The sequence below is a fragment of the Lepus europaeus genome, chromosome 12 (assembly GCF_033115175.1).
Source record: "Lepus europaeus isolate LE1 chromosome 12, mLepTim1.pri, whole genome shotgun sequence".
NCBI lineage: Eukaryota > Metazoa > Chordata > Mammalia > Lagomorpha > Leporidae > Lepus > Lepus europaeus.
The window spans coordinates 8,765,052-8,789,045 of record NC_084838.1 but is presented as its reverse complement, the minus strand read 5'-3'; the positions used below and the strand labels follow the sequence as shown (position 1 = coordinate 8,789,045).

The following is a 23,994-nucleotide window of genomic DNA, read 5'->3' as shown; positions in this document are numbered from 1 at the left end:
GGGGCAGCCTTGGTGTAGTTTCGGTGTCCCCATCCTAGATCCCACCCCAGTACCACTAATGAGAAATTTAAGAAATGTTAGGGATTCTGACACATTTATATCCTAAAATTATAAACTAGGATCAGTATGTAAACTTATCAGGTCAATCCAATTCTTGGGAATCCAAGAAACTACAAAGCATCAATAATAAAGTCACCAGAAAGGAAGCTTTAAGAAAGGAGAAGAATTTTCAGATGTGTTTAAGAGTTTTGGGCATCCCCAAATGGCCCTTGCCTAGATAAGGCTATGGGTGATCCTCCTTCCCATTTTCTTAGATGAAAGCTAAGAATATTCTCTGGCAGTACGTAATGGAAATGGTTCCTTATTCTCAACATCCCAAGTATTTCCCCCCTACCACCACACACGAGAATCTAACCTTAAGTTTTAGTTATCTTCTTAAAATAAATGATCTAATGAGAAGCTGCTCACAAAAATTAGACCAGTGTAAATAACAAACATTTATTGGTGTCACTTATGGTAGAAAAAAGTTCCTACACCAGATGCACATGACCCAGTTGTTAAATAGAACATTTCCAAGGTGAACACACCCCCTAACCCAATGTTAAGATGGCCAATTCCTTCTGTCCCCCCACCCCAAGACATGTGAGCAACTGCTAATGAAAAGCAGTAAACAGCCACTTGGGCTATAGCATTTTCAACTCCACTCCGAGGTGAAGATTCCAATTACATTCGAGACTTAAGTTCTCTCAATTTTCTCCTAACAAAAGTTCCTGAGTCCAGTATTTACAATGTTACAGCACTAGCAGAGCAGTGTCTACAACTCATCTTTTTCTGCCGTGTCCTCTTCGCCAGCTGGAGGAGGGCCTGCACTTCCATAGAGTTTGCTGATAATTGGCTGAACAATTTCTTCTAGCTCCTTCTTTTTAGCTTTGAAGTCTTCAATGTCAGCATCTTGGTGGCTTTCCAGCCATTCAATCTTTTCCTCTACAGCTTTTTCCATGGTTTCCTTATCCTCGGAGGACAGTTTGCCGCCCAGCTTCTCTTTGTCTCCAATCTGATTCTTCAGCGAGTAGGCATAGCTCTCCAGCTCGTTTCTGGTGTCAATGCGCTCCTTGAGCTTTTTGTCTTCCTCAGCAAATTTTTCGGCATCATTAACCATCCTTTCAATCTCCTCAGGTGTCAGGCGATTTTGGTCATTGGTAATTGTGATCTTATTCTTGTTCCCCGTGCCCTTGTCCTCAGCTGTCACACGAAGAATACCATTCACATCTATCTCAAAGGTGACTTCAATCTGCGGGACTCCACGGGGAGCAGGGGGGATTCCAGTCAGATCAAATGTACCCAGAAGGTGATTGTCCTTCGTCAGAGGTCGTTCGCCTAGAAGTCACACACAGAAAAACCTGTTATTGACAAACACAGTCATCCTCGTCCCTATATTTCAGTTAGGGCTATAGTGGTAAGAGCACTTCATCAAGCTGAGCCCACAGGGAGCAGCAACTGGGACCAAGTTACTAATGGAATCTCATCTACTTTCCAGCATGAGGTTTTCGTTCTTGTATTCTAGAAGCTGGTTCAGAAGTTATTTTTAACAGGAAAAAGTGCTAAATAGCTAGATAAGTGCTGACTGTGAAACTCAACAGCAAAGGACCCCCCCACCCCAATCTGAAAATAGCAGCTACTTCTTTCCCTAGCTACTGTAATAAAGAATACAAAATAAGTATTAACAAATGCAAGCAATTACCTTCATAGACCTTAATTGTAACCGTTGGCTGATTATCAGAAGCTGTAGAGAAGATCTGAGATTTCTTGGTGGGCACTACAGTGTTTCTTGGAATTAGTTTGGTCATGACACCTCCCACAGTTTCAATACCAAGTGTAAGAGGACATACATCCAGCAGCACCAGGTCACCTGCAAAATAAAATAATCACTTTATTCAAAAGTTACATACACTACAAATCTCCCCATGACTTAAGGTTATCTTTTTTCTTACCATCTGGTTAAGGTTCTAAGCACAAGCATTTTAGAGACAGTGAATGAAGCACATTTGCTAAGGACCTTGAGACTGCCCCAGCCTTGTCGTCACTGTACACTAGCTGTGACCTTACTGCTCACAATCTATTGTTTCTAAAGCAACAGCTAAGTCTTCCCATCAAGGTGCTGAGGCGTTTTGAAAGATGCTAATGACCTACCTGTATCTTGATCACCGGAGAGTACGCCAGCCTGGACAGCAGCACCATACGCTACAGCCTCATCTGGGTTTATGCCACGGGATGGCTCCTTGCCGTTGAAGAACTCTTTAACCAGTTGCTGAATCTTTGGAATTCGAGTAGAGCCACCAACAAGAACAATTTCGTCAATGTCAGACTTCTTCAAATCAGAATCCTCCAACACTTTCTGGACGGGTTTCATGGTAGACCGGAACAGGTCCTAGAACAAGAGATGGAGTCACTGTGATGCCCGTTATACCCAGACAATGTCTAGATAGCACCATCCTAACGTCAGAGTCTAACTAGATCTCATTAGCAAAGCAGAAACCAAAAAACATACCATGTTCAGCTCTTCGAATTTTGCCCGAGTCAGGGTCTCAGAAAAGTCTTCTCCTTCATAGAAGGACTCAATTTCAATTCTGGCTTGATGCTGGGAAGACAGGGCCCGCTTGGCCTTTTCCACTTCACGCCGGAGCTTCTGCACAGCTCTGTTGTCTTTCCTGACATCTTTGCCAGTCTTCTTTTTGTACAGCTTGATGAAGTGCTCCATGACACGCTGGTCGAAGTCTTCCCCGCCCAGGTGAGTGTCTCCATTAGTGGCCACGACTTCGAAGACACCATTGTCAATGGTGAGAAGAGACACATCAAAGGTTCCACCACCCAGGTCAAACACCAGGATGTTCTTCTCTCCCTCCCGCTTATCCAGACCATAAGCAATAGCAGCTGCAGTACTGTTAAGAGAACGAAAAGGTGGGGAAAGCTTAGTCAAATTCACATTTTCCATATTTGGCAAATATGCCCTATCATTGAATTTCACTTACGGTTCATTGATGATCCTCATAACATTCAGTCCAGCAATAGTACCAGCATCTTTGGTCGCCTGACGTTGGGCATCATTGAAGTAGGCTGGTACAGTGACAACTGCATGGGTAACCTAAAAGGAGGATAAGTATATTTTGTCACATGGTTTAACCTTTCAATTATAGCCAAACTATCACTTTAGTAGGTAAGCAAGTTCACAAGTAGGATAACACATACAATTTCCCACACACGGAATTGCATGTGAAAACACATGAAAAAGTGTCTAGTATTTTGTTTGGCCTACAGTAAAAGCACCAATTACACCTGACCCACATGGATGTCATTCAGATTCAAACGTTTAAAACCATGAAGGCAGCTATACATACAAGTCAGTAACAGTTAACACACTTAACACTGTGCTAACAATATTTACCTTTTTTCCCAGATAGGCCTCAGCAGTCTCTTTCATTTTAGTGAGAACCATGGCAGAAATTTCTTCCGGAGCAAATGTTTTTGTTTGCCCACCTCCAATGTCAACTTGAATGTATGGTTTAGTTTTCTTTTCAACCACCTGGTTAAAGAATGATTATCACTTTCAGACACAGAAGTGATGCCATTTCATGTCTTAAAGGACCCGCTTTCTTCCCCGTTACTGGGCCCCTCAAGGAGTCCATCTCTCTAGCTGCAATCAGCGTTTTTAATCCTCAACTATCTTGGCCAAAGTATTTGCCAAAGTTTCCTAACGTACTAGAGTGTCAGGAAGTAGAAAATTATTAAACACATCCCCGAACCCGCCTGCACATCGTCTCGCCACCGCTTGCTAACCCTGAACGAATCCCCCCACCCCCACCCCACCCCGGGGTGCGGAGTCGCGCAGACCTTGAACGGCAGGAACTTGATGTCCTGCTGCACGGACGGGTCGTTCCACGTGCGGCCAATGAGCCGCTTGGCGTCGAAGACGGTGTTCTCGGGGTTGGACGTGAGCTGGTTCTTGGCCGCATCCCCGATCAGCCGCTCGCCCTCAGGGGTGAAGGCCACGTACGACGGCGTGATGCGGTTGCCCTGGTCGTTGGCGATGATCTCCACGCGGCCGTTCTTGAACACCCCGACGCTGGCGGAAAAACCCACACAGCCGGGGCGTCGGCATCGCCCTGCCCACGCCAGCCCCGGCGGCCCCGCCCCGCCCTCCGCGGCCGCGACCCCGCTCACCAGGAGTAGGTGGTCCCCAAGTCGATGCCGACCACCGTGCCCACGTCCTCCTTCTTGTCCTCCTCCTCGGCCCGCGCCGCGCCGAGCAGCAGCAGCACCGCAGCCACCAGGGAGAGCTTCATCTTGCCGGCGCCGTGGGCCACTGGGGCGGCAGGCAGGCAGGCGTCGCGGGCAATCGGGCCACAGGCCGCAGCACAGAAACGCAGCGAGCTTCCCGACCTGAAAGCGACAAGGGCCCGGGGTCGGTAGGAGCCGCCAGCACGGCGAAGGGAGGGCCCGGAGCCGCGGGCCCGGAGCCGCAGGCCGCGGCGCTTACCTCGCACGCTCGCGAAACCCAGAAGTCAACCTGCCTGTCTGCTGTCCTGGCCGGTGTCTAGCGCGCCGTCGCGGCCTCTGCTTATATACCCTCCCCCCAGCCCCGTCGTGGAGGACGCCGATTGGTGAAGGCGCTGCTCGTGGAGGCCGCTGATTGGGCCAGGCCACCAAGCTGGCCACCGCCGATTCGAAGCGGCCTCCTCCGCAACTGACGTCACAGCTACGCCTCCTGGGCGGGCTCATTGGCTGCCGGTCGTTCCTAAAAGCAACCAATGAGGAGCCACATCCGTCCTGTGCCCTGGCCTTATTGGTTCAGAAGCTGCCTGTCTCTCGTGCGACCTCTTACCCTGAGGCGGTTTCCGCCGGTAACCGCTCAAGGTCCCGCCTCTACGATGGGCCCTCGGGGACTGCAGGCGGTCTGGCGTGCCCTGTCTCTCGGGGGCGGTGGGATCTGAGTCTTTTACTACCTGTCCTCCCCTGCTCTGTCCTTCATCCCGAAGCCGGGGGCGGCTGTCTCCCCCCACCCCGGGTTCTGTCGCGCCTCGGGACTGTGTTCTCAGCATAGGTGCTGTGACCAGCTCGGAACACTTCTCCCCTTCGCGGCCAGTACCGGTACCGGCTTGGGCGTCCGAGCCTCAGGACCCTTTGTTGCTCAGCGTCCCGCAGCTGTGGAGCTGGGGCCTGGCCCGATCTCTACGACCGCGAATCGCACGGTCCCTATGTTCTGTCGCCCCTGCACCCGTGCCCAGCTCTCCTTGTCTTTCCAGGCCTCTTCACAGTGGCCTGCCCTGCGGTAAGTCACAGGACAACCCCGGCCAGAGCCGCCGCCTCAGCTCTGAGCCCCCTCCGCACCGTGTCGGCCTCGCTCCGGACTGTACCACTCCTCACCGCCCCCGGCCCTGCCCATCTTCTCCCTTTGTGGCGCAGATGATCATCCCTTAGTCTTCCTCCCTGTGAAAGATCTGATGTGCTAAATGCGTTTGGTCGGCAGAAGTCTTGGGAATGCCCGCTCTCCTCTTGTATAACATCCTGTTGCAAAAAGTAATAGAAGCTACCGTGAAAATAGACCAAAAGAGGTGGACTAGAGAGTCAGGGTTGATAGGCAGGTTGACTTCACTCCATCGCCAGTTCCCTTCCCAGCTTTTTACAAAATTCATTCATTCAACAAATGTTTTTGGAGAACCTGCTATCAACGCAGCAAAGCCCTGATTCACAATATTTCCAGATACTTAGTAACTGATGATCCATCCATGGATGGATCCTTCCGTTTACCCACTAAATGTTCCTGAGATTTCGTGGACATACTGTGTAAGATAGCACCGGGACATCTTCCAGTTCACTAGTATGTTGAGTCAGTCCTCAAGAATTTTCCTCCCTCCTTTAATGCTCCTCAAAGGTTATACTGGTGACTCAGAGGAGACTCCATCGCTACTACAGGGGTTGCATCACACATTGCTTTCAACAGGGCTTGTAATACTGTAGCAACACTGACCCTTCGTGGGGTTGCATCAGTCCAGCATCAAGGTGGAAATCAGCATTTAGCCACCTCACAGCTTCATATTTCTTTTTTATTTTTTTAAAGATTTATTTTATTTATTTGAAAGAGTTACAGAGAGAGGTAGAGGCAGAGAGGGAGGTCTTCCATCCTCTGGTTCACTCACCAGATGGCCACAATGGCCGGAGCTGTGCCAATCTGAAGCCAGGAGCCAGGAGCTTCCTCCAGGTCTCCCACATGGGTGCAGGGGCCCAAGGACTTAGGCCATCTTCTACTGCTTTCCCAGGCCACAGCAAAGAGCTGGTTTGGAAGTGGAACAGCCAGGACTTGAACTGGCACCCATATATGGGATGCCGTCGCTTAAGGTCAGGGCTTTAACCCGCTGCACCACAGCAGCGGCCCCATACAGCTTCATATTTCAAGCAGGCTTTCCATGTATCACAGTCCATTTCCACTTGAAAACAAAGCTCTCTGTTTCAGCCTCACCTTGAGGGACAAAGTAAACACTTGAAACTCTCCTCATTCTGATTCCTAAAAATGATATCTGGCAGCCGGTGCCGCGGCTCAATAGGCTAATCCTCCGTCTTGCGGTGCCGGCACACTGGGTTCTAGTCCCGGTCAGGGTGCCGGATTCTGTCCCGGTTGCCCCTCTTCCAGGCCAGCTCTCTGCTGTGGCCTGGGAGTGCAGTGGAGGATGGCCCAAATGCTTGGGCCCTGCACCCGCATGGGAGACCAGGAGAAGCACCTGGCTCCTGCCTTCGGATCAGCGTGGTGCGCCGGCTGCAGCGGCCATTGGAGTGTGAACCAACGGCAAAAAGGAAGACCTTTCTCTCTGTCTCTCTCTCATTGTCCACTCTGCCTGTCAAAAATAATAAAATAAAATAATAAAAAAAAAGATATCTGGCTAATTCCCAAAGGTAATTGAGTACATTAATGAGTATAGTCTCTTTTTAAAGCCAAGTGTTTTGGGACTGGCATTGTGGCACAGTGGATTAAGCTGCCACCTGTGATGCCAGCACCCTGTACCTGAACACACAAACCGGTGTCCTGACTGCTGCACTTCTGATGTAGCTCCCTGTCTGTAGTACCTGGGGAAGCAGTTGATGACGGCGGCCCAGGTACTTGGGTCCCTGCTGCTCATGTGGGAGACTCATGGGGGAGCTGCTGGCTCCTGGCTTTATCCTGGCTCAGACCTGGATGTTGTGGCCATTTGGGGAGTAAAGAAATGGATAGAAGATTCTCTTTATCTCTCTCTTTCCCACTGCCCCCCCCCCATTGCTTTGCATTTCAAATAAATAAATAATCTTAAAATCATTTTATGTATATTATATTTTATAGTATTCTCCAAACCAGGGCCATTTATGGATCGACTAGGAAAGTAAATAGACAAAACTGGCTTGGAGAATGTTAAATGTTGACATCGGTGCTGAATTCTCAATACTCAACAAAGTGCTAGACACTAAATATTATGTGTTGGCTGGTGCTGTGGCTCACTTGGCTAATCCTCCGCCTGCGGCGCTGGCACCCAGGTTCTGGTCCCAGTTGGGGTGCTGGATTCTGTCCCGGTTGCTCCTCTTCCAGTCCAGCTCTCTGCTGTGGCCCGGAGAGGCAGCGGAGGATGGTCCAAGTGCTTGGGCCCTGCACCCACATGGGAGACCAGGAGGAAGCACCTGGCTCCTGGCTTCTGATCGGCGCAGTGCACCAGCCACAGTGCACCGGCCATAGCAGCCATTAGGGGGTGAACCAATGGAAAAAGAAGACCTTTCTCTCTAACTCTGCCTGCCAAAAAAAAAAAAAAAAATCTTTTCCCCATATTTTTTTTTCCTTTTTTTAACTTTATTTTGAAATCACTACAGATTCACAGAAAATTGCAAAAATAGCAGTTTCATGTCCCATTACCAGTTTCTTCCAATAATGACATCATCTATGGTTAGAAAAAAACAAGAATTTCACATTGATGCACTGCTTTTAAATACATACCTTATTTTTCACCGTTTTAAGCCTACATTTTTTTTTAAAAGACTATTTATTTGAAAGATAGAGTTACAAAGAGAAGGAGGTGAAAAGAGAAGGAGAGAGGTCTTCCATCCTCTGGCTCACTCCCCAATTGGCTGCAACAGCTGGAGCTGTGCTGATTTGAAGCCAGGAGCCAGGAGCCTCCTCCAGGTCTCCCACTCGGGTGCAGGGGCCCAAAGACTTGGGGCATCTTCCACTGCTTTCCCAGGCTATATCAGAGAGCTGGATCGGAAGTGGAGCAGCCAGGACTCGAACCAGTGTCCATTTGGGATGCCGGCACTGCAGGTGGCAGTGGCTTTACTCACTACTCCACAGCGCCAGCCCCTGTATTGGTTTTTGTTCATGTTTTTGCTGTATATCACCTAGTTTATAAGTTAATTGGCTCAGATGAAACACTGATATTTCCACAGGCTGTAGCTTTCCACAGGTAAGTATGCAGTACCATTCCAAAATTTCCCAAACTACAGATTATATAGATAAAATCAGGTCATAAATGAAGCCCTTATTTCTTCCCTTTCATCATCATCTTCTTCCAAATCTTTATTTCTTCTTTGAGAGGGCCCTGTTTTTCTGTTTGGCACAGTTTGCTCTCACATAATTGTCATATTTCTTTCCTAAGTATATATATATGATAACTTAAAATGCTGCTTTTCCCAGGACATGTACATCTTAGTTAGGATGCTTCGAGGAAGAACCTCCAAATGCAAAGGCATGAGGACGCTGGGCTGGGTGATCTCCGAGACTCTGAGTTCTGATTACTCATTTAGACAGAAACAAATGTTTGTCATATGCTGGGCAGTTTGCCAGATTGCAAGGAGGCCATGGTGCCCTCAGGGAGAACCGCTTACTGACTTTGTGCAAATTTCTCCTTGAGTTAATACCTTTAATTCAATATATCTATAACTAGCAGTGGAGTTTGGGGGCCTCTGACGGACCCGGTGATAGTGTTTTTGTCTAGAAACACTTGCCAGAGGTCCTTCACGTCACCTGCCATAGCCCCTGCTTTCTTGTCTTACCTCTAAGATTGACTTGTACACTTAAACAGGAAGGAGAACATTTTTAAATTCTGAATTTGTCAGTGCTCTGAGATTCTGAAGCAGACAGTTTACTGGAAAGTGTGGGAGTCTGAAGAACTTCTCTCTAATCCTGTCATGATCTAGTATGAATTTTGTCATGATGGATGTGTAACTTCATATCCCTGCATATCAAAGAACGCTGGATGGTGATGTAGAAAGAAAAGGACTTTGGGGCCGGCACTGTGGTGTAGCAGGCAAAGCCGCAGCCTGCAGTGCTGGCATCCCATACGGACGCCGGTTTGAGTCCCAGCTGCTCCACTTCCGATCCAGCTCTCTGCTACGGCCTGGGAAAGCAGTAGAAGATGGCCCACGTCCTTGGGCCCCTGTGCCCACCTGGGAGACCTGGAAGAAGCTCCTGGCTCCTGGCTTTGGCTTGGTGTAGCTCCAGCCATTGTGGCCATCTGGGGAGTGAGCCAGTGGATGGAAGACACCTCTCTCTCTCTCTCTCTCTCTCTCTCTCTCTGTGTGTGTGTGTGTGTGAGATTCTGATTTCAAATAAATGAATATCTTTAAAAAATAAAAGAAAAGGGCTTTGGACAAGGTTCACTATATATTCATCCCATTCATTTAAAAGGCAAAAAGTTGGGATGGGTGTTTCATCGAGAGGTTAAGATGCCCTTTGGGACACCCATGTCCCATATCAAAGTGGCTGAGTCAAGAGTCCTAGCTCTGGTCCTGATTCCAGCTCCCTGCTAATGCACACCCTGAAAAGCAGCAGATGATGGCTCAAGTTCTTGGGTCTTTGCCACCCATGTGGGAGACATGGTTTGAGTTCCTGGCTCCCAGTTTTGCCCTGGCCCAGCCCCAGCTACCGCAGGCATTTGGGTAATGAACCAATGGATGAAACTCTGTCTCTCAAATAAATAAAACAAATATAAACAGCAAAATAAAAAAATCCAAAAAGCAAATATTTATTTCAGGCAGTATGCCAGGTGCTAGTGAGACAGTGGAATTCTCTGCCCTCAGGGGATAGTATTTATTTATTTGAAAGGCAGAGTTACAGAGAGGCAGAGGCAGAGAGAGAAAGTCTTCCATCCACTGGTTCGCTCCCCAAATGGCTGCAATGGCCGGAGCTGGGCCGATCCAAAGCAAGGAACCAGGATCTCCCACATGGGTGAAGGGCCCAAGGACTTGATCCATCTTCTACTGTTACTTCAGGACATCACAGAGAGCTGGATCAGATGTGGAGCAGATAGGACTGGAACCAGCAGCCATATGGGATGCTGCCACTGCAGGTGGTGGCTTTACCTGCTACGCTACAGCGCTGGCCTCGGGAATAGTATTTATTGATTTAAGCAAATTATTATCTTTTGAGTTTACTTTCCTGTGTACAGAAGTTGGTGAGAATAATACGTACTCCACATTCTGTAAGAATTACTGTTGTGATCCGTATATATATATTTTTTTGACAGGCAGAGTGGACAGTGAGAGAGCGAGCCAGAGAGAAAGGTCTTCCTTTGCCATTGGTTCACCCTCCAATGGCCACCGCGGCCGGCGCGCTGCAGCCGGTGCACCACGCTGATCCGAAGGCAGGAGCCAGGTGCTTCTCCTGGTCTCCCACGCGGGTGCAGGACCCAAGCACTTGGGCCATCCTCCACTGCACTCCCGGGCCACAGCAGAGAGCTGGCCTGGAAGAGGGGCAGCCGGGGTGATCCAGATTTGTAATTGGAGAGTTGTATTCCTTGGGTGTGCTGGTGGAAAGAAGATTAAAAACTGCTTCTCTCATTCAAGTTCTTCATTTAAATATTTTTTAAAAAATATTTATTTGTTTGAAAGGCAGAGTTATGGGGCTGGCATTGTGGCATAGTGGGTAAAGCTGCTGCTGCAGTGCCAGCATCTCATATGGGTGCCGGTTCCAGTCCTGGCTGCTCCATTTGTGATCCAGCTCTCTGCTAGTGCACTTGGGAAAACAGTGGAAGATGGTCCAAGTACTTGGGCCCCTGCACCTACGTGGGAGACCCGGAAGAAACTCCTGGCTCCTGGAGTCGGCCTGGTTCAGCCCTGGCTATTGTGGCCATTTGGGGAGTGAATCAACAGATGGATGATCTCTCTCTCTCTCTCTCTCTCTCTCTCTCTCCCTTTCTCTAACTTTTTCCCAAATAAATAAATTTTAAAAAAGAAGAAGAAGGAAAAGGAAAGACAGAAAGAAAGGCAGAGTTACAGAGAGAGAGGGAGATTCCCCAAGTGGCTAGGCCAAAACCAGGAGTCAGGAACTCCATCCAAGTCTTCCACTTGGGTGGTAGGGGTGCAAGCACTTGGACCATCTTCTGCTTTTTGAGAGACATTAGCAGAGAGCTGGATCAGAAGTGCAGCAGCCAGGACTTGAACTGGCACTCATATGGGATGCTGGTGCTTCAGCCAGCAGCTTAAAACTGCTGTTCCACTATGCCAGCACGTCAAGTTCTTCATTTGCAGGTGACGGAATTGGGCTTAGACCAATCAGCTGACCAATTCATTTCTCCCTTTTAATAAATATTTATTTTATTTTGAAAGGCAGAGTTATATATAGAGAGGGAGAGATAGAGAGCTTTACCATCTGCTGGTTCACTACCCAAATGGCTAAATGGGTCAGGCCAAAACCAGGACCCATCTGGGTCTTCTTGTGCGTGCAGGGACCCAATCACTTGGGCCATTGTCTCCTGCTTTTCCAGGTGCATTAGCTGGGAGCTGGATCAGAAGTGGAGCAGCTGGGACTCCAACCAGGGCTCATATGGGATGCTGGCATCGCAGGCTGTGGCTTAACCCTGTGCAGCAGAATGCTGGCTCCCCAGTTCCCTTTTAACTTAGCACACACAATGATACTCCTTCAGGATCCTTAAGACTCAGGACTTCTGAGGCCTTTCCATCCCCTCTTCCTGGCCTTTGTGTCGCAGCCCCTCTGGAGTACTCCATGTTGCAGCACCACTGTGATTGCATCTGTTTTGCCCAGGCTGGGTTCCTCAGCAATCCACAAATGGCATCTCCTGTCTTGAAATCCAGCCATCTGTCAACTCCCAAAGCATCACCTCCTCCATTATGGTCATGGCTTCAACTTCACGAGGCCTCCCCTCTGGGTATCTCAAGTGGGGACTCGAACCGGTGTCCATATGGGATGCCCGCACTGCAGGTGGTGGCTTTACCCGCTACACCACAGCGCTGGTCCCCTTGCCTGCTTTTTATCACCCCACTAGGCTTTCTGGCCTTGTAACAGCTGATAAATAGTCTTTGATTGCATTGAAATCTTGAGTCAGTTGGATGGCAACATGACAGCAATAACACCTGACCGGCTACCAGAGAACGCTATTGTGGTAATAAAATGAGGCAATAAATATGAAGCAAATTCTGGCCTTTTTTTTTTTTTTTTTTTTGGACAGGCAGAGTGGACAGTGAGAGAGAGAGACAGAGAGGAAGGTCTTCCTTTTGCCGTTGGTTCACCCTCCAATGGCCGCCGTGGTAAGCGCGCTGCGGCCAGCGGTGGGGGAAAAGCAGTCTGGGAGCCGGCTCACATTTGAAATAGTTGGGGACGTGATTATTACTTTTTTTTTTTTTAATTCATTTTTGCCTGCAGACACCCAGCGTTGGAGGACATAACCATTGTTTTCGAAGTGGAAGACATTCTGTCTAGCTAGCCCAGGTACTAGCAAGGCGAGAAAGAGAAGGGAAGCCGATTTCAGGTCAGCAGGAGGCAGACCTTGACAACATTGAGCGCCGGCCGCAGCACTGAAGGTGGTGAGCTCCTGAAATTCGAGCTGTGGAAATACGAAGCTCCTCCGGCCGTCCGCCAGGGAACCCCCGCCAGGGCGGGAGCGCCGCTGCCGGCCTCCGAGCTTCCAACCCCAAGCTGTCTAAGACCGCTCAGCACAAGTCCACTGAAGTCAGTTCACTGAACCCCCGCGTGTGCAGTGTCGTGATGGACACCGTGAACGCTGAGACTCCCAGGGGGAATGTTTGATCCTGGAGTCAGATCGCACCCCACACCAACCGCGGGCGCCGGCAGCAGAAAGGGTGGGGCGCTTCCTCCTGAGCGGAACCGGGTGTCGCCGGTCACGGAAGACGTAAGGCGCCCTCGGCTGTCACCTCACACACGCCGGCACTGCCCGCGCGCGGAAGTGAGGGCCCACACGTCGCGAACAACTTTCCGGAAAAGGCGACCGGGAACCCAGACGCCCACGGCCCGGGCAGCCGGGACCGCGCGGCCGGACCACCGATCCCAGGGGCCCCCGCGGCGCCGCGCACGCGCGCTGGCGTGGCAGCAGCGCCGCCGCAGGACGCAGGGAGGCCAGCCCGCGAGTGGCGGCGGCGGCGGCGGCGGCGGCTCGCGGCGAGAGTGACGGCTCCGCGGCCGAGCGGCTGTCTGGCCGAGACCTCGGCCCTCGCCTCCGCAGGCGCCCCTCGGTGAGTGCCTGTCCCGGGTTAACCCGCCTGAGGTGCGGGGCTCTCTTCCTGCCCGGGCGGGCTCTCCGGCCTAGGGCCGCAGCCGGCGCCTGACGGCCGGGCCGGCGGCTCCAGCTGACCCCGAGCCCCGGGCCCCTAGGCCGTTCCCCGGAGTGGCGGGCGACGTGCGTGTCGGGGGAGCGCTCGGCGGGGCCCGCAGCGGAGCCGCGGCGGCGCGCAGGGCCCGGGGCGGCCGCTGGCGGACGAGAGGGAGGGACGCGTGGGGGATGGGAGGGGAAGGGGCCGGAGGACCGCGGGCCGGCGTGGGGTGGGGGCCGGCGGCCGGCACCTCGCAGGTGGGGCGCTGAGGCCCGCAGGCCCGCAGGCGAGGGCTGTCGCGGCTCGGGAGCCTTTCGGCCGGACCCGCAGGCCTAAGGGGCAGCCCACCTGGCACAAACGCACGCCCTGTGCTGGGCAACTTTTCGCTGGCTGTTGGCGGGTCCCATCGCTCTTCCTCCCGCCTCACCTCTCATGGACTGGCGGAACTGCAGTGGGCGCAGACCACAGAAATGCCTAGGGTTCTGTGTATAAAGCTGCATAGAAAACAGGGGGACGGGGCGATATGTTCAGATGAGAGCTAAGTTTTTAAGTGTTTTCAGTTTTAAATTTGTGACAAAAATCACAAGTTTTTGAGCAGCTTTGAACCAGAGAATTTTTTTTTTTTTTAAAGCCTGGGTTCATCAATGGATAGAATTCAAGGGGTCTTTTACGTAGAATGGGGATAAAAAGACATTTATTTTTATTAATTGCTAACTGAAATATTTAATTAGCTTCTTTGGATTTGTGATATTCTTAGACCCATGGCTAGAACTTGTTATTTAAAACTGCACGTGTTACCATATCAGTTTTTAAATTGTATTGCTAATATTTCAGTATTATTTGTTCCCTTTGCAATCACATGTATTTAATTATGCTTTTAAAAGTAATCTGAGGGGGCCGGTGCTATGGTGTAGTGGGTAAAGCCGCTGCCTGCAGTGCTGACATCCCATATGGGCGCCAGTTCAAGTCCCGGCTGCTCCCACTTCCTATCCAGCTCCCTGCTGATGTGCCTGGGAAAGCAGCAGAGGATGGCCCCTTCTTGGGCCCCTGCACCCACTTGGGAGACCCGGAAGAAGTTCCAGGAGCCTGGCTTTGGATTGGCCCAGCTGTGGCTGTTACAGCCCATTTGGGGAGTGAACCAGTGGATAGAAGACCCCTCCCTCCCGCTCTCTCTCCCCCTCTGCCTCTCTGTAACTCTGCCTTTGAAATAAATAAATAAATCTTAAAAAAAAAAAAAAAAAAAAGTAATCCGAGAAGGGGACCATCAGCTTCACCAGGCCAGGCCACCAAAGATGCCCGTGGCACAAAAGGATTATGGACTCCTGAAAAAGCATTAAGCTTTTTGGAATCTGTAAGTCTGCATGGAAGGATATTTAAATCTTTAGGTAAGAAAGAAGACAAGGCAGGCAAGATGATAGGTTAGGCAGAAGAGAATTCTGAAATCAAGGAACTAAAAGTTGGAATTAGATCAGAGTAGTTCTGAAATATAGAATAGACCACAGATATTTGGGTCAGGTCAGTGGGGAATCAGCAAAATAATCTAGGGAAGAAAGGGAAGTGAATGTTTCAACCCATAAATTTTTATTTTTTAAAAGATTCATTTATGTATTTGAAAGGCAGAGTTAGAGAGAGGCAGAGAGAGAGAGAGAGAGGTCTTCGAGCCACTGGTTCACTCCCCAGGTGGCCACAACGTCTGGACCTGTGCTGATCTGAAGCCAGGAGCCAGGAGCTTCCTCCAGGTCTCCCACGTAGGTGCAGGGGCCCAAGGACTTGGGCCATCTACTGCTATCCCAGGCCACAGCAGAGAGCTGGATCAGAAGTGGAGCAACTGGGACTGGAACTGGTGTTTATATGGGAGGCCTGCACTGCAGGCGGCGGCTTTATCTGCTAGGCCACAGTGCTGCCCCCCATACATTTTTATTAAGGCACCTCCTTAGTTCCAAGTAATTGAAGCCCTGCAAACTCTTGTGTAAGATATGCAAGGACATTCTGATGTTTGCTGTTCTAAATCATGTAGAGTGTGGTGCGGGGGAACCCTAATTTTTCTCTCTAGTTGAAAAGCAACAGAATCTTTCTTCAGCTACCGTTAACTATTGCTCTTCTTTTCATATGTGATGGGAAGTACTCATATAGATATAGAAGTAGAGGGTTGAGAAATCATTTTATTTTATTTATTTGAAAGAGTTAAAAAGAGAGAGGGTGAAGGAGAGAGTACTCTTCCATCCACTGATTCACTACCCAAATGGCCGTAAGGGCTGGAGCTGGGCCAGGTGGAAGCCAGGAGCTTCTTCTGGGTCTGCCACATGGGTGCAGGGGCCCAAAGACTTGGACCATCTGCTGCTTCTGCAGGCACATTAGTAGGGAGCTGGATCAGAAGTAGAGCAGCCAGGACGTGAACTGGCATCCATGTGGGATGCTGGTGTTGCGGGTGGTGGCTTAACCTGCTCCGCCACAATGCTGGCCCCAAGAAGTTATTTTTCTTGAGATTCTAGTTCAGATTCTTATAATGCTGCTTCATTTGGCATTAATTTTCTCACAATCATTCTGTGTGGCTTGAAATTTGCACCTGTTTGTAAAGCACCTACCTGTCAACATCTTATGTGAGATTTTTTTTTAATACACTATGAAATAATAGCAGTAGTAGAGAACCACTGCTGCACACTTTTTCTGAAAGAAATAAAGGGTGACTATGAAAAGCAAATTATTTTATGAAACAGGTAGTTGGTGTTGAAAGAGTTGATTCTGAACTGAACATACCACAGCACTGGCTGAAGGAGGTCTTCCCTTCTCTTTGTGTGCCCTTACACTGCCCCCTTTATTTTCATTATAGCACATACCCATTTAGTGTCACTTTTGTATTTGAGTTTTTAAATTCTTTTTTTTTTTTTTTCATACTTGAATGTCAGCTCTATAAGTATAGGGCCTTTGTCTTCACAGTTGTGCCAGAATAGGGGCAGCACATAATAGGTGCTCAGTAAATATTTGTTAAAGAAATAAATGAATGAGTTAACTTATGGGAGATAAGATTTCTGTTTCTAGGAACAAACTATGTTCATTTTAAAATTATTTTTAGGGGCCAGTGCCATGGCTCACTTGGTTAATCCTCCGCCTGCGGTGCCGGAATCCCATATGGGTACCGGGTTCTAGTCCCAGTTGCTCCTCTTCCAGTCCAGTTCTCTGCTGTGGCCCAGGAGGGCAGTGGAGGATGGCCCAAGTGCTTGGGCCCTGCACCCACATGGGAGACCAGGAGGAAGCACCTGGCTCCCGGCTTCGGATTGGTGTAGCACTGGCTGTAGCGGCCATTTGGGGGGTGAACCAATGGCAGGAAAACCTTTCTCTCTATCTCTCTCACTGTCTATAACTCTTACCTGTCAAAAATATTATTTTAAAAATTTTTTTGGAGAGATATTTATTTGCTAGGAAAGAGGAAGAGTCAGAAAGCCTGAGCTCAATCTTCTGTCCACTGGTTCACTCCTCAGAACAGCTACAACTGCCAGGCCAAAGCCAGGAGCCAGGAGCCAGGAGCCCTGTCCTGGTCTCCAACATGGTGGTAGGGGCCCAAGCACCCAAGGCATTTTCTGCTGCCTTTCTGGGTACATTAATAGGAAACTGGATTGGGATGCTGGCCTTGCAAGTGGTGGCTTAACCCACTGTGCCACATTGCTGGCCCTACATCTTACATTTTTTAGAAAATAGGAAATTATTTCCGAAACACTATGTAGTAGTTATCCTTAGCTTTCTATAATGATGTAGTAAAAGGAAGGACCTGTAGGTGAAGTTTTTGCTTTGCTAAAGTTCTTGTACTGTGTAATTCTAGGTGTGTTGTTTTAGATCCTAATGACTTGTCTGATATGTTCAGGACCACAGGAAAAAGGAAAAAACAAGCAGTTCTAGAAGGGATACTGGTATTAGTATTAGCACTGAATTACAATTAGCATTGAATTACAGTAGTGTTGCTTCATTTGGCATTAGTTTCTCACTGACAAATCACTTGTGTTTAATTAAAGAAATGGAAATAAGACATAAGTGAGAAAGCTTTTTTCACAGCAGATTGGTAAAAACTCTGAAGTCTCTAACAATATAAAATATTGGTGAAGATGTGGCAAAAATGGGAATTTTAGAAACTGTTGGTGGAATATAAATTTAATACAGCTACCTTTAGAGGCAATAGTATTTGTTGTAGTTACCAAAGTTGAAAGTGGGCATACCCTACCCCATTATTTCATAATGATGTCTATGAGGGAATAAGAATGGGAAGTGGTGACATAGTGGATAATATCTAAATTTTTTTGTTGTTGTTGGGGAGGGGGTGACTAGAAGCAACCATAACAGTGTTAACAGTTCATTCTGGGTGGCAGAATACAAGTGTCAAATCATTCTTTGCACCTTTCCCTATTTTCTGTTTTTTTTTTTAAATCTATAGTTTTTAAAAATTATTTATTTGAAAGGTAGAAAAATGAGAGACAGACAATAGAAATTGCTCCTACACTAGAAATCTAGTGGACATTATCTTCACCAAATAGCCAAGTTTATATCAATAATGAAACATCATGTACCTCTGATTTGATAGGTTGAGAGAGACCTAAAATAACCTATGTATCATTCCAGCCAAAAATGGCTGTAAAGGAATGTTGAGACAAATCCAAGTTGAGCATTTTATAAAACAAGTAGGCTAAATACTTTACAAAATATTATCTCATGAAAAACTGGAAAAAGGCTGGAAAACCATTGTACATTCAAGGAGACAACTAAATGTAGTGCAACATCCTTAACTGGATCTTGGATCCAAAACAAAACCAAAAACTAAGGACAGTTTTGGGAAAATGGACAATGCATTAAATATAAAATATCCATGTTAAATAGCTTGAGAATTACAGCTGAACTGTGGGTATATAGAGCTCCTTGTTTGGGAAATACATGCTGAAGTATTTCGGGGTAAAGAGTCCTAACTCGGAAGTGGTTCAGTCTGGTGAAGCAAACATGGCAAAATGTTAACAATCAATTAACTTAAGGAAAGGGTGTGTGGGTATTTATTGTACTACACTTCTGGAAGGTTACAGTTTTTCAGAGGGTTGGGAAATAATATTTAAAAGTTACAGACTTAAGGTAGGCATTTGGTGCAGTGGTTAAGATACTGTTTGGGGGCCGGCGCCGTGCCATAACAGGTTAATCCTCCACCTTGCGGTGCTGGCACACCGGGTTCTAGTCCCGGTTGGGGCGCCAGATTCTATCCCGGTTGCCCCTCTTCCAGGCCAGCTCTCTGCTATGGCCTGGGAAGGCAGTGGAGGATGGCGCAAGTCCTTGGGCCCTGCACCCGCATGGGAGACCAGGAGAAGCACCTGGCTCCTGGCTTCAGATCAGCAAGATGTGCCGGCCGCAGCGGCCATTGGAGTGTGAACCAACGGCAAAAAGGAAGACCCTTCTCTCTCTCTCTCTCTCGCTCCCTATCCACTCTGCCTGTCAAAAAAAAAAAAAAAAAAAAAAAAGAAAAAGAAAAAAGATACTGTTTGGGATGCCTGTATCCCTTACCAGAGTGCCTGATTTGAGTCCTGGGTCTGTTTCTGGTTCCAGTTTCCTGCTAGTGTGCACCCTGGAAGGCAGCAGGAGATGCTCAACTAGTTGAGTCCTTGTCACTCACATGGGAGACCCAGATGGAGTTTTGGGCTCCTGGCTTCAGCCTGGCTGCAGACATTTGGGAAGTGAACCAGTGGGTGGAAGATCTTTCTATGTGTGTCTCTGTCTCAAATAAATTTTTAAAAAATTTTAAAGTTTCTATTGTAAAGGTCTTTTTTCCTTTGTAACTAATAAATAATCTGGAAAGTGGTAATATTTTCTCAGAGTCATAGTTTTTCTTCATTTTTTTTTTTTTAATTTGCTTATTTGAAAGGCAGAGTTACAGAGAGGCAGAGAGAGAGAGAGATCTTTCACCTGCTATTTCACTCCCCAAATGGGTACAATGATTGGAGCTGGGCCAATCTGAAGCCAAGAGCCAGGAGCTTCATCTGGGTCAACCACGCGGGTGCAGGGGCCTAAGCACTTAGATCATCTTCCACGGCTTTCCCAGGCCATAGCAGAGAGCTGGATCAGAAGTGGAGCAGGTGAGACTTGAACTGGTGCCCATTTGGAATGCTGGCGCCACTGGCAGAGGCTGGAAGCTTAGTGCACTGTGCCACATCGCCAGTCCCTAAGCCATTTTTTAAATATAAGGCTTTAAGCATGTTCTTGCAACTATAAAAATAGGCATGATGTCTTGTATTAATGTAACATGCTTGCTTGGTCTTGCCCCCATGTTAATACCTGTACACCCACGCAGGAGCCTGGTGGGAAGCATCTTGAAAAACGTGTTCAGTTCCTTTTCCTACTTTGTCTTATTATTTTCTGTGAGTCTTTGAAAGGATTAAACCATGGTTTTCCTATTGGAAAATTTAAAAGACAAAAAATTAGTCAATGTTTATTAGCTTTTTTCAAGATCAGAGTCAGATAATATCTAAGCCATTTTAATTTTGACCAAATAGGATTTTTTCTTCCAATTTTTAGGACAGTCTAACCTCCTCTAGTCTCAGCCACTCTGAACTGTCTCCTTTTGCTTTCTAATACAGAACTCTGATCTCTTCTTTGGTTTTACTTTCATAATTTATAACTCTTAACTACCTTACAAAAATACAAAATAATCTAAAAGTGCTTAAGACAGAATTGCAGAATGTTTACAAATACAGATTTATGTACAGAAAAACTTCAGAAAGACAAATTTTTGCAGAAACTATTTCATCTTCACTGTCTCCTGTAGAACCCAAGGAATCTAACTTTGACTCTCCTGAAACAGAGTGCCTTTTAATATCTAACCAGTTAAGGTTATAATGGGCCAACTTGAATTTTTAATTTATTTGAAGAGTGACAAGAAAGAGGGTGAGAAAGAGATCTTTCATCTGCTGGTTCACTCTATAAATGCCAATAGCTAGAATTGGACCAGGCCAGCCAGGAGCCAGGAATTCCATCTGTATCTCCCACATGGGTAGAAGGAACCCACGTACTTTGATCATTTTCTGCTGCTTCCCAGGCACATTAGCAAGAAGCTGGATCTGAATAGAGGTGGCTGGGGCTAGCATTGTGGCACAGTGGGTTAAGTTGCCACCTGCAATGCTGCATCCCATAAGGACTTGGGTTCAACTCCTGGTTGCTCCACTTCTCATCTAGCTCCCTGCTAATGTGCCTGGGAAAGCAGCAGAATATGGCCCAAAATACTCGGACCCCTATCACCCATGTGGGAGACTTGGGTGAAGTTATAAGCTCCTTGATTTGGCCTGGTGCAGTCCAAGGTGTTAAGGCCATTTGGGGAGTAAACCAGTGGATAGGAGATCTCTTTCTGTCTCTCTGTCTCTTTCTGTAATTTCAAATAAACAAAATCTTGCAAAGTAAAACAAAAATTTTTGAGGCCCTTGCTGTGGCATAGCACAGGCGTAGCACAGGTGTAGCACCTGCAGTGCCAGCATCCCACATGGGCGTCGGTTTGAGTCCCGGCTGCTTCACTTCTGATCCAGCTCTTTGCTATGGCCTGGGAAAGCAGTGGAGGATGGCTCAGGTAATTGGGCCTCTGCACCCACATGGGAGACCTGGAGGCAGCTCCTGGCTCCTGCTTAGGATCGGTGTAGCTCAGGCTGTTGTGGCCAGTCTGTCTCTCTCTCTCTCTCTCTCTCTCTCTGCCTCTCCTCTCTCTGTGTAACTCTTTCAAATAAATAAAAGTAAAAATCTTAAAAAAAAAAATCTTAAAAAAAAAAAAAAGCAAAACAAGATTTAAAAAAAACCTTAAAAAAAAAAAAGGTAGAGGTGGGTCTTGAACTGGTCACCCCAAAACGGCTGTGGACATCCCAAGCAGTAGCTTAAACCCACTGCGCCATGATGCCTACCCCAGAAGGTGACTTCTTAAACTTCTCTATGAGTAAGTTTCTGTTCCATTTGTTTCAAAGCATCATAATAATAGTAAGGATAATATTTATTGGTTCTTGTCTTTTTCTCAAGCATTATATAAACTTCTTGAATTTATGAATTCCATAATTCTATAGAGGCATCTTAGTGGTTGATTTCTTTTTGAAAAGCTCTTGTAACTACCTAGATAATATATTTTTTTGTAGTCTAGGAGGGTTTTTTTTTTTTTAGGTAGAATAGAGTTGATGATAGTAATGCTGTTTGAAGTTTGATAAATGAATACTTAGAGTTTTTATGAAGTACATTTCTGATAACTGGGATGAGATGTACATGACAGCCTGCTTTCCTTGAGGGTGGACTCCTGAATCCTGAAACAAGCCTTACCCGTATTACAGCTCAGCAGAAATACAGCTGAGGCTCAAAGTTCTCTTCCTGTTGTCCCTTTGGTTGTTGTGTACACCCACTGTATTTATGGAAGAAGCTAAGTTTATCCACGGGACCAAAGCTTCCTCAAAGCATGTGGGTGGTGACATCTGCTCGGAAGGTTGTGGGAGGTTGTGAGGGTTTTAGATTTTTCTTAGTTGTTTGGTTTATCTTGATGTCAGAACTTACATCTTAGTGAGTAGTCATTAGAGATCATTGAATTGGAAGAGATTAGATTTGGTGGTATTTAATTTCAGACTAATAAAATTAATGGAGGTTTATCTAATTGTGAAAGTTTCTAATACCCATTTCTAATTGGGTGGATATTTTTGTGTCATTTATTTCCTCTGGGAAATAAAGTGATAAAATTTGAATGCCATTACGGTTCTGCTTATTAGTGTATAACTTATTGTTGAATTGCCTTTATTGTTGCTTTTTTTTAAATTTATTTTTTTGACAGGCAGAGTGGACAATGAGAGAGAGAGAGACAGAGACAGAGAGAAAGGTCTTCCTTTACCGTTGGTTCACCCTGCAATGGCCACTGCAGCCGGCGCACCACGCTGATCTGAAGCCAGGAGCCAGGTGCATCCCCTGGTCTCCCATGCGGGTGCAGGGCCCAAGCACTTGGGTCATCCTCCACTGCACTCCTAGGCCACAGCAGAGAGCTGGCCTGGAAGAGGGGCAACTGGGACAGAATCTGGCACCCTGACCAGGACTAGAACCTGGTGTGCTGGCGCCGCAGGCAAAGGATTAGCCTATTGAGCAGCGGCGCCGGCCATGCTTTTTTTTTTTTTTTTAAAGATTTATTTATTTGAAGGTAGAGTTATAGAGGGGGAAGTAGAGACAAATCTTCTATCCACTGGTTCATTCCGCATTGGCTGGCTGGCCATTTGACTGGAAGTGAAGCAGCTGGGGCTAGAACCAGCGCCCATATGGGATGCTGGCACCGCAGGCAGAGCTTATCGCGCTGTGCCACAGCGCCAGCCCTTATTGTTGCTCTTAAAATTGCTACATCATTCAGTCATTTAGAAAAAAAATTTTTTTTTTTTTTTCATTTTATTTGAGAGTCGGGCAGACACAGATCTTCCATCTGCTGGCTCACTCCCTGAATATCTCCAACAGTCAGGGATGGACCAGGCCAAAGCCAGGAGTCCATAATTCAGTCCAGGTCTCCTTTGTCAGTGGCAGCTCCTTGAATACTTCAGCTGTCACTTACTGCCTTCCAGGATGAGCATTAGCAGGAACTGGGAGGAGCCAGAAATCTAACTAGGCGCTTTTATGCTAAGTAATGGGGATATCAGGATGCCTTTAACCCTACTTCAGGGAACTTGGAGCCTAGTTGTGAAACAGCATTTTGTTGCAGACAGTGTAAAATGCAATGAGAGAGGGAGGTTACCACAAATGAGGAAGTGTCTGAGTACAGAGAATGACCTATAAAGACTTCTCCGTTTGACCTGAGCTCTGTCCTAAGTGGAATTTAACTGACTAATGAAAGGAGTGGGCAAAGGATTCTAAATACAGGGTGATAGAAGTCTGGTCTGTGAGAACCGGTCAGAATTGTCATTAGAATGTCATGTGTCCCTGGGAAAATGTGACCTCTTTAAGGCCATATCTTGCCTGTCTTGTTCCTCAGTATTTAGCACAAAGTGGGTCTTCATAACATTGTTGAATGAATGTGTAAAGGAAATGAGTTAAATAGAGCTTATGGTACCTGTCCATCCAAAGAGAATGAACTCATTTCAGTATATTATTAATGCCTAAGAATTTTTATTTTATTTTTTAAATGCTGTCTTTTTTTTAAGATTTATTTATTTCAGAGGAAGATTTACAGAGAGAAGGAGAGAGGGAGAGAAAGAGAGAGGGGCTGGTGCTGTGGCATAGTGGGTCAAGCTCCCACATGCAGTGCCGGCAACCCATATGGGTGCTGGTTTGAGTCCTGGCTGCTGCACTTCCAATCCATCTCTCTGCTATGGCCTGGTAAAGCAGTAGAAGATGGCCCAAATCCTTGGACCCCTGCACCTGTATGGGAGATCCGAAGAAGCTCTTGGGTTCTGGCTTTGGATCAGCTCAGCTTTG

At 47.3% G+C, this 23,994-nt stretch overlaps 2 protein-coding genes across 5 annotated transcripts in view; one reads left to right on the top strand and one right to left on the bottom strand.

Annotated features, from left to right (window-relative positions):
• Positions 1–484: 484 nt before the first annotated feature.
• Positions 485–4,582, bottom strand: HSPA5 (heat shock protein family A (Hsp70) member 5). The gene is made up of 9 exons (XM_062207540.1): positions 4,535–4,582; positions 4,219–4,437; positions 3,889–4,120; positions 3,443–3,580; positions 3,030–3,142; positions 2,549–2,939; positions 2,191–2,428; positions 1,742–1,909; positions 485–1,377 (listed from the first exon to the last, which is right to left on the bottom strand). The coding sequence occupies exons 2-9, from the start codon at positions 4,338–4,340 to the stop codon at positions 815–817; spliced, it is 1,965 nt and encodes a 654-aa protein (XP_062063524.1). The 5' UTR covers positions 4,341–4,437; positions 4,535–4,582; the 3' UTR covers positions 485–814.
• An 8,826-nt stretch (positions 4,583–13,408) lies between these two features.
• Positions 13,409–23,994, top strand: part of GAPVD1 (GTPase activating protein and VPS9 domains 1) — a 96,144-nt gene continuing 85,558 nt past the window's right edge. For all 4 annotated transcript variants that reach the window (XM_062207539.1, XM_062207537.1, XM_062207538.1 and 1 more), the window contains exon 1: positions 13,409–13,494. The gene's annotated coding sequence lies outside the window, so the exon portion shown is untranslated. The remainder of the gene's footprint in view (positions 13,495–23,994) is intronic.

Bases quoted from the DNA above. Each gene is read 5' to 3' on its own strand.
- HSPA5 (XM_062207540.1), bottom strand. From the start codon at position 4,340: ATGAAGCTCTCCCTGGTGGCTGCGGTGCTGCTGCTGCTCGGCGCGGCG. The intron at 2,940-3,029 runs GTAAGTGAAATT...TTCTCTTAACAG, and splicing joins ATGAGGATCATCAATGAACC to TACTGCAGCTGCTATTGCTT. The intron at 1,378-1,741 runs GTAATTGCTTGC...TGTGACTTCTAG, and splicing joins TACAATTAAGGTCTATGAAG to GCGAACGACCTCTGACGAAG.